This window comes from Stenella coeruleoalba (genome assembly GCF_951394435.1).
Source record: "Stenella coeruleoalba genome assembly, chromosome: 15".
NCBI lineage: Eukaryota > Metazoa > Chordata > Mammalia > Artiodactyla > Delphinidae > Stenella > Stenella coeruleoalba.
Window position 1 is genome coordinate 17,805,535 of NC_137161.1, and position 13,116 is coordinate 17,818,650.

Consider the following 13,116-nt stretch of genomic DNA (forward strand, 5'->3'; position numbering starts at 1 on the left):
TCCACAATTCATTGTAATGAGTCAGATCTCTTTTCTCTGAAAAACTGCACCTTTTCTTTACCTTCCTCAGTGCCCAGAAGACAGGAGGAAAGCACATCCTGTATCCACATGATATTGTCTTCCCCGCCCCACCTCTCTGAAGTGATTCTCTAAGTGGATGTGACTTGAGAAGACTGACTTAATGGGTTACCTCTGATGATGGAGGAGGGAGGAGGAACTGTGGTTTGCTTTGAGAGTTAGACCTGTGCATGGGAGGACACTGAATCCTCTCCCATGGCCAGGGATGGGGGGTGGGACACACAGTGGGATGGGACACAGTGTCAGAGTCAGAACCGGCATGGAGGGGTGTAGCGGCAGTGCGTCTTGGGGTTCCCAGAGAGGTAGGGACCCCACTACTCTACAAGGAAGCTGTCAGCCTTACACCTTCTAAGTTGTTAAACTGCTTGGAGCCTTGATTTTCTCAGCCACAAAATGGGTTATGATGAGAATCAAATGGCATGGCATCCATAGGCTTCCAGAATGGTGCCTGGAGCATCTGATGCACTCCGCAAAGATAAATTTCTGTTCCTTACACCCAGCACAGGTGAGTCTCTAGTCTCACGGCCTAATTCCAGTAAAAACCTTTGGTCTTTCCCAAGACAAATTGAATAGCCGAGGCACCCCCTGTGCTAAATAACTGAACATCAGATGATCTGTACATTGAAACCTGAGTGTGCATCAGAATCTCCTGGAGGGCTTGTTAAAATACAGATTGCTGGGCTCCACCCCAGAGTTTCAGATTCAGTGGGTCTGGGCTGGGACTCCAGTATCTGCATTTCTAACAAGTTCCCAGATGTCATTGATGCTATTGGCCAAGGAACTATATTTTGAAAACCACTGGTCTAGAATTACAATAAAACTGAATTTACACATTTGTATTGATCTCTTACAATACACCAGGTGCCTTCATATCTAACTGCTTTTCATCCTTGCAACGAGTCTGCAAAGGTGGAGAGGATTTTGATGTTGTCATTGGGTAAACTGAGGCCCGGGAAGGTACATCATCTGCTCCGGGTGATAGAGTTAGTGACAGACCTCAGGTCTGCTTTCAGAGCCTTCCCAAGCCCTCCCTCTCTCGTGCCGAAGGCAATGATTGGCTGCCAGTCTTGGGTCTGCAGGTGGGGTGAGGGGTCAGCTATGAGGCGAGGAAGAATTTGAGCACAGGATCCAGGCACACTATGCCAGCCTTGTGTAGAGGAAAGAGCCTGGGTCCCAAGCCAGGCTACCTAAAATCAATTGTATGGCTGAAAGCAAGGGACCGGCTCCTTTCTGGTTCTCAGCCTTTCAGACACAAATATGAATTCATATATTGAACAGATAATTATTGAGCACTTACTATGTGCCATACACTATAGAGGAGTTCAGTAAATAGGGTGCCCGTTCTTAAATAGGGCGCGAAGGAGAGCCATGGGTTAGTCAGATCGTCGCAGAAATAAAACTGCTCTAAGAGCTCTGAAGACAAGTACAGGGAGCTATTAGAGCCTGGGGTGGAGAGATCATAGAAGGCTTCCTGAGGGAAGAAGATTGAGCTGAAGAATGAGATGTTGCCAGCCTTATGGGGTTGAGGGCGTTCCTTTCATGTGCAAAGGCCCTGTGGTCAGAGCAGACATGATGCATTTGAGCAACAGAAAGAAGGGCACGGTTTTCAGTCATATGTGGGGAGGGGGGCATGAGGCTGGACTTGGGAAATAGGTCCCAAACCAGATCATGCAAGGCATTGTGGGGTCTGGTCAGGCTTTGTTCTCTGTCAGTGATGTCTTGCAACTGATTGATACCAGCTTGCAGGAGATGATGGTTAAATTTTTCAGGAATTTTGTGAGCCAGTTGATACCACGTTGGTAGCTTGAAATCAGTCATGGTGGGAGTATTTATATCACAGAAATCAGATGTTACCCATCAGGGCCATTTCTTCCTCCAGAGAGCTCTTTGTTAAACTTTTACAACCTACCACTGGGCTTTGTTCGAAAACTACAAGGAACAGATTGATTCTAGAGGGGCAATGTTTCTGTTCCCCTTGAGTTGCGTTCCAGGGAGCTCTTTGGGTCTTTGCAGTTATGCCTTCTCTCTACCAGTGGCCACTGGTTCTCTCCTCCTCCGTGCAAGCCAGTGCTGGCCCACCTCCTACCTCAGCTGAGAGCCGGGTGAAGCCGGGCTCCTGCACCTCCTCTTACCTCACCGTTGAGGAGTTTATTTCTCCTCTATGTGACTTCTTCACTCGTCTTGAATATCAAACAAGGAATACCAGATTAGCTGTTTCTCAAGCTTGCAAAATGTAGATAGAGCATAATGAACTTTCTGGGCTGCTTGTAAATTACTTTGTATAAACTCCTTTACATCGCCCACTGCCCCATCTTTCTCCATGTGCATGTGGATAAACACGGTTTTTTTTATCCTTCTAATTATATAATGTTAGAAGGAGAAGGGGACACAGAATAATATTAGCGTCTCCCAGAAGGAATAAATAAACCATGAAGGCAGTCCTACTCCTTGCAATGCCTTTCTGGTGGACCTGTAGCTGAATTCTGCCCTTTCATGAATATACACAGTAACTCTTTGCCTCTGTAGAAAGATGGGTTTACATTTTGTACAGAAGGGCAAATGGGAAGCACTAAGTTTCTAACCGTCTCCGCCATCAGCTCACTGCCTGCCTCACATCCAGCCCAGAATCACCATTTATTAAGCACCTGCTGCATACCAGGCACTGTGCTCACACTTTTTTTAAGAGCAGTTTTAGTTTCAGAAAAATTGAGCGGAATGTCCAGAGAGTTCCTGTTTACTCCTACCTCCCATCCCCCTTCAGTTTCCCCTGTTATTAACATGTGGCATCAGTGTGATACGTTTGTTACAATTGGTGAACCAATATTGATCCTTTTTTTTATAAGATAGTATCTCATTTTTTTATTGAAGTTTAGTTGATGTACAGTATTGTATGTTACAAGTGTACAGTATAATGATTCACAGTGTTTAGAGGTTATACTCCATTTATGGTTATTATAAAATATTGGTTATTTTCCCTGTGTTGTACATTATATCCTTGTAGCTTATTTTATACATGACAGTTTGTACCGCTTAATCCCTTACCCCTATAATGACTCTCCCCTTTCCCTTTCCCCACTGATAACCACTAGTTTGTTCTCTGTATCTGTGAGTCTGCTTCCTTTTTGTTATAATCACTAGTTTGTTGTATTTTTTAGATTCCACATATAAGTGATATCATACAGTATTTGTCTTTCTCTGTCTGACTTATTTCACTTAGCATAATACCTTCCAAGTCCATCTATGTTGTTGCAAATGGCAAAATTTCATTCTTTTTATGGCTGAGTAATATTCCATCACATAGATATACACCACATCTTCTTTCTTTTTTTTTTAGTGTTTAGTTTTTTTTCCTCAACATCTTTATTGTAGTACAATTGCCTTACAATGGTGTGTTACTTTCTGCTTTATAACAAAGTGAATCAGTTACACATATACATATATCCCCATATCTCTTCCCTCTTGCATCTCCCTTCCTCCCACCCTCCCTATCCCACCCTTCTAGCTGGTCACAAAGCACCGAGCTAATCTCCCTGTGCTTTGCGATCCATTATTACTAGCTAAAGTCCATAGTTTACCTTCGAGTCCACTCTGTGTTGTGCAGTTCTGTAGGATTTAAAAAATGTACAGTGACACATATCCGCAATTACAGTATTTATTATACAGAAGTTTCACTGCCCTAAAAGTTCCCTGTGCTCTACCTAGTCATCCCTCCCCCCAAGTCCCTGGCAATCACGGATCTTCTTACTGCCTCCATAGTTTTGCCTTCTCCAAAATGTCATAGAGTTGGAATCATACACTATGAAGCCTTTCAGGCTGGGTTTTTTCACTTAGCAGTATGCGTTTATGTTTCCTCCATGTCCTTTCCTGGTTTGGGAACTCATTTCTGTATATTACCAAAGACATGGATGTACCATGACTTGTTTGTCCATTCACCTATTGAAGGACATCTTGGTTTTTCTTAAGTTTTGGCAATTATGAGTAAACCTGCTATAAACATTCATGTGCAGGTTTTTGTGTGGATGTAAGTTTCAGCTCCTCTGGGTAAATACCAGACAGTAATTGCTGGATCATATGATAAGAGTGTGTTTAGTTTTGGAAGAAATTTCCAAACTGTCTTCCAAAGTGGCTCTACCATTTTGCTTTCCCATCAGCAATAAGTGAGAATTCCTGTTGCTCTGCATCCTCGCCAGCATTTGGTGTTGTCAGGGTTCTGGATTTTGGCCATTCTAGTAGGTGAGTAGAGGTATCTTTTTGTTGTTTTAATTTGCAGTTCCTAATGACATATGATACTGAACATCTTTTCATATGCTTATTTGCCATCCATATATCTTTATTCGTGAGGTGTCCGTTCAGATCATTTGCCCATTCTTTAATTGGGTTGTTTACTTATTGTTGAGTTTTAAGAGGTCTTTGTATACTTGTGGATCCAACTCCTTTATCGGGTAGTCTTTTTCAAACGTTTCCTCCCAATCTGTGGCTCATCTTTTCATTCTCTTAACGTCCTCACACTTTTCATGCCTGCATTTTCTCATTTAATCCTCCCAACATTCTGTGAGCTATATAGTATTGAGCCATATAGCATTTTCCTAAGAAAACCAAGGCTTAGAGAGATCAACTGACTTGCTAAGTGATGGAGCTAAGATCTGAACCCAGATCTGATCCAGAGCTTCAGACCTCCCATCACCACGTCTGCTGTCCTACTTGCCACAGGTTAGCCCATGTGGGAGTAAATCGTAAATCTTGATCATTTTGTACTAAAGTACCCTTTCACAGTCTCAGAAGATAGTCTCTATTTGGATGCTCTGCAGAGCCCGGCATGGTGACTTGCATCTAAGTACCTGGATAGGGCATAGAAAGCCCTCTTCAATCTAACCCCCACCTACCTCCTCCCACTGCTAATTGCCTCCCATTCCATGTTCACAAGACAAGAAACTGTTTGCAGGTCGCCAGTGTGCTTTTCCAGGACCTCTGCCCTCTTGCTGTTCTCTCTGACGGAAAGACCCTTCCTCATTGTCTGTTGGTCAAGGCTTACTTTCAATTCCTCATTCACATATCACTTCGCAAAGCCCTCTAGTCCCCTCCCCACTTTCTAGACCTTGAAATTTCACTTCTCTGTACAGTCTGTCTCCCCCACTACATTGACAAACTCCCTGAGCACTTGGAAAATACTTTCCAAGTCCCTTCAACAAGCCTGTGTGTAGTAGGTGCTCAGTGAATTTGTTCTTAATAAATGAATAAAGGTGATAGTGACAAACGCCATCATCTTGTGGTTAGAGGCACCTGTCATCTTTAAGAATATTTAACTAAAAGAAATAAGTTTGTTTCTTTTCTTTTTCTTGTTAATCATATTTGCTTTCAGACTTTCAATTTCGTTTTATATTAATGAAAATTCCCTTTCAACGTTTTACACCAGAATATCTGTTTCCAGTGCTTCAGACTTCAAGGGCAGGCATAATTCAATAAATGAAGGAGATTTTTTGAATCGATGAGTCATTAGTGAGACCAATGAGTGGAAACACATTACACATTTTTCACATTTTTGAGCCTTACAGTTTTGGTAACCGCTGGTAACAAGGCTTAACAGTCTGAGCTCAGAGTCAGCTGCTGGGTCTTGTCTGAACCCCTGCTGGGTGGATGTGCCCCAGGACGTCCCACTGCAGGAGCTGGGGACCAGACACTTGCACAGACTGCAGTACCTGCGAGATGCTAGAAGTCCAGGGACAGCACATCGTGTGAACGGAGCAGGGATTCAGGGTCAGACAGTCCTAAGATAGAATCCCAGCCACTTGTGTGGCTGTGTAATGTTGGAAACTTGCTTAATCTCTCTGAGCCCCAGTTTCTTCATCTGTGAAATGGGAAGAATAAAAATACTACATCATTAGTATAATAATCTGTGGAGCAATTTGGAGGAATAAATGATTGAGTGAGATAATGTATGTGAAGCCTCTGGTATCTACCATCAACTCCATAAAGATTAGCTTCAAACTCCTTCCCCACTTCACACCCCACTCCGCCACCCACCGAAAGGGATCACTTAGACCTCCCCCCCACTCCCTCTGGTTGATTCCACGGAATCTCTTCCCCACGATGAGTGAGAAACATGGCATCCAGTGTAGCTCAGTATCTAGCACAGTGCCTGCCGCATGGCAGATGCTCACTTAACTATTTTTGAATTGATTGATTAGTGGATGAATGAATGGAGGTGGGGCGGTGTCCTGTCCAGCCCCGGCCTGCTCGTCCATGCTTGGTCCCGTTCCTTGCCTTCTCCCGCTCAACTTCCCATCGTAGGGATCTGACCCTTGCGGGTTGCATTTCTCAGCCTCTCTTGTCGGCTGGCTGCTGCTTGGCCAACGACGTGCACTGGTGGGAGATTGGAAGGTGGGAGAAAGGAAGAAGCGGGGTATTTCTCCCTCTCTGTCCCGATCAGAGGCATCTTCTTGAACAGTGAGGGAGTCTCCTCCTTTTCTCCAGCTCCCACCAGAGAGGCCCACTGCAGCTCCAGCTTCCACAGGTGGCCCCCACCCCTGGGCTCTGGTGCCCTGGCTTCCTCCCTCTGTCCCACCGACCCTGGGGAGGCAGTGTCTCCTTGTTGATGTTTCTCTCTGAGTTACTTCTCCCTCCTCCCTCTAGCCTCTCAAGCCTCCCATCACCCAGGTAACCACTCCTCTGTCGTTAATTCCCTCTGCTGTGTACCCTCGAAGTACTTTCTACTATCCTGCTTAGACCCCTCTGGGGAATCAGGAGCGTCTGAGCTCAGAGTTAAGAGAACCCCACTCTTCCAAGCTCCACCATCCACTGGCCGTGTGGCCAGTCAATCCTTGGGAGCCTCAGTTTCCTCATTTGTAACAAAGGTTAACAGCATCCCTCTTACTTCTCTCCCAGGGTCCCTGTGAGAGTCCAATGAGATAATCCATTCATATACTCACCAAGTACTTACTGAGTACCTGTCACAGGTGCATGCAGAGGCTGGAACAAGGAGCAAACACCTAATGTCCCTGTTCATGGGGGTTCCAGGTAGTAGTAACAGGTGGCCTTGTAAACTGCCAAGTTCTGGAAAAAGCTAATGGGATTTGGTGACCCGACTTCCTTGATCCCCAGAAACCCTTGGGGGTGCCCAGAGTTCTCCAGTCCACTTATGGGGAGCCCTAGCCCTGACCTAGAGTAAGGTGGCCCGGCCAGTGGATGCAGCAACACGCGGTGATACGTGCATAGTGATGGGGACAGAAAGCTGAGTCCCTCCCCCCACCAGACCCAACCCAGGTGTTCTGTTTGCGTGTCCTCTAGCATATCGGAGCTCACTTTAATGGACTGTAAAGGATTAGCCTGATTCTTCTGCTGTAATGGGTTTTTCTTTTAATCATTTTAATTTGGTGTTATTTGAAGTAAGCGTGCCATTGACTATAGCCTGCAAATCTTGTTTGTGCCTAGATCGTTTCTGAAATGGTATTCTCTGTAACACAATTTTTAGTTATTGATGGCCTTTTAATCTAATGATTTAGTCGGCTTCACTTGAATGATAATATTGATAACAATATGTGGCCGACGGTCTATTTGCAGCAATATTCCAAGAGGCAAAAGGCAAGCATTTGTGCACTTGTGAAAAATAGGTAAATGTGCCAGTTTTAAGCAAGCCTGAAAATGGGGCCTATTAATTTGGATCTAACAGTTCTCGCTTCCTGAGTGTTTTCATATGGTCTTTCCTGTGTTGTCCTCTGGAGAAGGCATCTCCATCCCCATTTTAATGACAAAATCACTAAGATTTAAAGAAGCAGGTCACTCTCCCCTGTAGGTAATGACAAAACCAGAATCAGAAGGGCAGGTGAAAAAAAAGAGAAGAAGCATATACAAGCCCTTTTTTTAGGCACAGTAATCTCCCTAAGCCTCAATTTCCTCATCCGTAAATGGGGATAATAACTGAGGGTGATGCTAGGGGTTAAATGAGAGCGTGTCTGTCAGTAGCGTGGTGCCTGGTACATGATGATTGATAAACGGTGGCTCTGAAGCAGGGCAGAGCTCACCCGAAGCCTTCTCATCACCCATCCCCTTGTTTTCTGCTCTCTCTCTGCAGATGACCATTCTCGAGTGAGGCTGCTGGTGCTGGATGGAGACCCACACTCCGACTACATCAACGCCAACTACATTGATGTGAGGCTCTCCATGGGGCTGGGCAGCTGGGTTCTGGGGTTGGCTACAGTGGGCTCAAGATCTGTGGCTGTGTCCCCAGCCGCTCCCCCAGACAGTGGCCCTCCTAGAACAGGTCCAGAGGGTCTGGCTCCTCCCTGTAACTAGTGTAACCCGAGCTGATTAGCCATCTCAAGCTGCATCCACTTTCAGGCTGGCTGGAGTCGCCTGCTCTGTGGGAACCCAGGATCGCCAGTCTTGTTCATTCACCCATTCATTCTTCTGTATGTATGTCCGTTTACCCATTCATTCATTTATTTGAAGGTACAGCCATTTATGCAACAAAAATTTCAGAATACCTACTGTATGTTGGATGCTATAGGAACCATAAAGCTAAAAATGCCATGGTCTCTACCCTCTGAAACCTTAGCAGGAAGATAAGCTGTGCACATCAATGATTCCAGGGCAAACTAGAAAGTGGTGAGTGTCATGAGTTCAGATAAAATGCTACAGGGATTCAGAGGTGGGAGGGAAAAAGTCACTCTTCTATCAGGAATGCGAAGTGTGATGTGAACCGAAACATCAAGCACAGGTAGAATTTAAAATCAAAGAGGGGGAAGATGGGCCTCTGCCAAAGAAAAGCACAAGCTGAGATGTAGCAGAGGGTAAGTAGCAGCTCAGTTCGAGGGGAGCAGAGACTTTATAATGGGAATAGTGGAAAATAAGGTTGGAGCTAGATCACTGATGCTTTGTGATCAAACGTTGGAAGTCAGACTTTATTTTGTAGGCAAGAGAAAGCTCTGGAAAGTTTTTGATCAAGGAGGTGACCGGTTCAGAGCTGAGCTTTGGGATGATTTATCTGTTACCCAGGGTAAGATCGATGAGAGGGAAGAGGGTCTGGGAATAAGACCCCCAATTAGGAAAGGGGGCTGCTTCAGTGTTCCAGAGAATATGGAGGAAGGAACTAAATACAACAGGAGCCAAGACGGGCTTACACGGAAGTAAGAGAGTTTGTAAAAGGGAAGCATGGTCACTGGGACCAGAGAGACATCCCAGAATGACCAATGCAAGCCAGGCTTCTGAGGACCTCAGCTAGGGGTCCAAGAACCTTGACGAAAGGGTCAGAGATCCACCTTGGTGCCTCTGACTCCCAAGTGTTTTTATAGACAAGCTATAAGGCACTGTGGCATGCCTTTGAATTCCCCATTGTGTATTGAGCCTTGTGTTAGGCATTTGCCTGTTTGCCCTCAGATCTATTCCTTGCCCTTCCCTGTTCTGCTTTGTGTTTCTGGTATGCGTGTGTCTGTGTGCGTGCGCATGTTTGTGTGTGCATTGTGTGCATGTGCATATGTGCACGTGTGTGCGTTTGTGTGCATGTGCATGTTTCTATGTGTTTGCGTGTGTGTGCATGTTTGCGTGTGTGCATTGCGTGTTTTGTGTGTGTATGTTCGTGTGTGCACGTGCATATGTGCGTGTGTGCATGTGCGTCTGTGTGTGCGTGTGTTTGTGTGTATGTGCGTGTGTGCATGTGCGTGTGTGTGTTTGTGTGTGTGCATGTGCGTCTGTGCGTGTGTGTGTGTGGTGTGCGTATGTGCGTCTGTGTGTGTGTGTGCATGTGTGCAGGGAGGAGAGCGAGCTGACCCTTTAAGGAAGGTGCGATGGGAGATTGGCAGGTGATGGGAAGGGAGACGCCGTCGTATTTATCTGCCTCTCTTGTCTCCTGGGGTGGCAGCTCCAGCAGCGGCTGCATCAAGCAGGGCCACCAGAGTGATCCAGCCTCGACAAGGTGGCCCCAGCTCCTGGGCTCTGGCGACTTCTCTGTCTCCCGTTATCTGCTGGTTCTAGGGGTGACCACATCCTCTTGCCATTGCTGATCTCTGGGTGGCCTCACTGTTCCGTTTTGCAACTTAGCTCCTCCATCACCTGTATAACCAGCTCCCTGTACTGAATTCCCTCTGTCTGAAACACCTGGAATGGTTCTCCGCCTGGACTCTGGTTAACAAGAAAATTCACAAGGAGATGGCCAGTTCTGAGCAGCCTGTCTCCAACCTGGAGAAAGCACTCAGCATTCACCCATCATGCCTTCAGCCTGTCCCTCATGCATCTAGTATTCATTTCTCACACACAGCAGATCCTCCACTGTGTGCCAGAAACACAGACCTTAAAAGGGACTCAAGTCTGGTGAGGGAGTCAGATAAGAAAAGAGACCCTCGAAGAGCAGGGGCCATGGGAACGTAAAGGAAAATCAAAGCCTCAAGGTGGGAGTGGCGTGGTCAGTGAAGCCTTCCTGGAGGAGGTGACACAGTGCTGCTTTAGCCAATGAGTGAGAGTCAGCCGATGGTAGTCAGGCAAGAAGGACCGATGGTGGCTTAAGAATTATTGATCACCTCTAGTGTACCAACATTGCCTTAACTAGTATCACAACTCACAAAGTAAATGCCATTACTACCCATTTCCAGATGAGTGAACTGGGGCTCTCAAGGTTATGAAACTTCTCCAGGATGTGAGGGAGGGGACAGCAGGAGTCTGCATTGGCGGTGCCTCCCCAACCATGCCCTGCTGGCTTTAATAACGACGGTAATGCAATGACAACAGCCCAGGGCTCTAAATGAGTCGCTCTTGGGCCCTGTGAGGGGTGGTTTTAAATGAATCTGTTTATTGAGACCTCCCACTAGCCCTCTAGGATAGGTGACCACCCCCATTTTCCAGATAGGGAAGCTGAGGTTTAAAGAGATTGCACAGCTTGAGTGTGGGCATCTGCTCCCTGGCAGAAGCAGGCTAGAAACCAGACCCGAATGACTCCCAGGCCAGGGCTGTTGGTCCTGTCCCTCCTCACCCACTCGAAAGACACCACCTTGCACGCAGCACACAGTGGGGACTCGAGCAGCGCATGCGGAACCAAACTGAGTTGGTTCCTTCCATTTCTCCTCGACTTTGACTCAGGCTGAGTGGATGGGGCAGCCCTGACAGCCATGCCCACGAGGGGTCTGCTGGCCCAAGTTGCCATATCTGGCATTCATTGCCTGAGTGCTAACCTCCGGCAAAAGGCATTTTCCTGGATAGACAATCCAAAGTTGAGGGAGGATGTGACTGCGGTCAGAGCCAAGATGCACTTTGGTATTTTATAGGCAACAAAGGAAATTGCTTTAAATGCAAGTGAATCTCTGCAACACCAGCACTAATAACAGCACCCGTTTCTACCAGGTTCTTATCATCACAATGCATTCTGAGAGCCTTTAAGGATAAGAGGCCGGGGTGGAGGTTAAGAGGCTTGCTCAAGGTCACACAGCTAGAATCCAGTTCTCTGCCCACCTTCTCCCTCTCTCTAGGAAGTAGATTGTGCAGACAGGCCAAAGTCTCTGCTAGATGCTGTCTTAATAAGTGATACTGGACTCTGTGCTGTGGTTAGAGTCAAGGGCTCACGAGACCAAAGTCGTGACATGAATTCAGTCCTCACAGAGGCCACATTGAATCCAGGCCTTTCTGCTCACTAGCCTATGATCTTAGGCAGATTATTTACCCATTCTGATGTCTGTAAAATGGGATGATGCCAACCCGTAAGAATGTGACAACTGATGTGAAGTGTCTATCTGTCAGGGTCCCACTGGGAGACAGAAGGTCACTCAAAGGGAATTTAATAACAGTAGGAACAGGATTAAAGGAAACTAAAGGGGGAGGCAAAGTGGCAGGAGTTCAGTATCCCCAGGCTAGAACCAACAGGAAGCTCTCAAGCTCCTGAGAGCAGGGAGAGTAGCTGTAAGCAGGGGGCTGCGTGATTGGAGCTGTAGCCTTTGATGGAAAGTCAAGGCCAAGCCATGGTGACCTGATAGGGAGAGACCCAAAAGAACCTACACCCCAACCTCCCAATGTCCTCTGAGCTCCTGCTTCTGCTCCGCATTGACCAAACCCAACTAGCAGCTGGAGGGTATGGAAGCCCGTGGTGTCCTCCATACAGGTCAACCTCCCAGGGCACGAGCAGAGCAGGGAAGGGAATAGAGAGTCAGTGGAGGGACAGAGAAGACACCAAGCATGGGCTCCTTTAGCACAGCGCGAGCAGTACAGGGTGGAGGGGAGGGCGATCACGTCAGTTGTGACCCCCTGTACACTCCAGCAAAGTCAGAATTCCCAAGGTCTCTGTGGGGATTCCTGGCAGACACACCCTAGGTAGCTGTCTAGGGCTCACCCCTTGGCTCTGGTTTCCACCCAGCCAAAATCCTCCCTGTACTCCAGAGGGCTAACTGCCCATGCTAGAATCATTTATCCACAATTGGATCTTGTCGATTCATTAAAACAACTCCATTTGGATAATGAGCTAGATGGGGCCAGCCCTGTAACGCCTCCAGAGGCCGTGGTTCTCCTCCTGTCTGAACCATACCTCCAGCACATTTGTTTGCACACCCGAGAATGTATTGGCCACTTGAATCTGTTATAAATTACCAGTCTGGAAATAAATATCGTCTCTGGGTCCCCAATAAGTAACAGATGCATGGGCACGGAGTGAGATAAATGCATGTTGGATGCAAACCTCTTTCCCATTGCTCACAGGCAGCTGGAGGCAGGCCCAGTACCGGTTTGCAGTCCATGTGCGTGCTGTGTAGGTGGGACTTAAGTGAACTCAAAGTTCTTTTAAGGTTAGGAAGTTTTCTGTACCAGCTCTTGGGAAATCCCCAGAGCAGCCCCAAGTGAGTAGTACGTTTCCTCTCGTCTCCATTGCTGAAGAGTCAGGTGGTTAGAATGCTTTCTCTTGGGGACTGCGTGGGTTCCTGGAGGCCAGAGACGGTCTCTTGACTTGGATGCCACGTGTGGACAGGAACGCAGCATGCATGCGTTCATTCTGTATGCATTTATCGGGGCTGACTGCCCAGGCAGACTTCTCCATGCTGGGGACACAGCCATGAGCAAGCCCATTACAGCCCT

The 13,116-nt window shown here is 46.9% G+C and overlaps 1 protein-coding gene across 1 annotated transcript in view; it reads left to right on the top strand.

The window, feature by feature from the left end:
- PTPRT (protein tyrosine phosphatase receptor type T) overlaps positions 1-13,116 on the top strand; it is a 1,078,581-nt gene that overhangs the window by 1,018,048 nt on the left and 47,417 nt on the right. Inside the window, 1 exon segment of the mRNA XM_079943946.1 lies at positions 8,147-8,223. Coding sequence (XP_079800072.1) covers positions 8,147-8,223 — 77 coding nt within the window.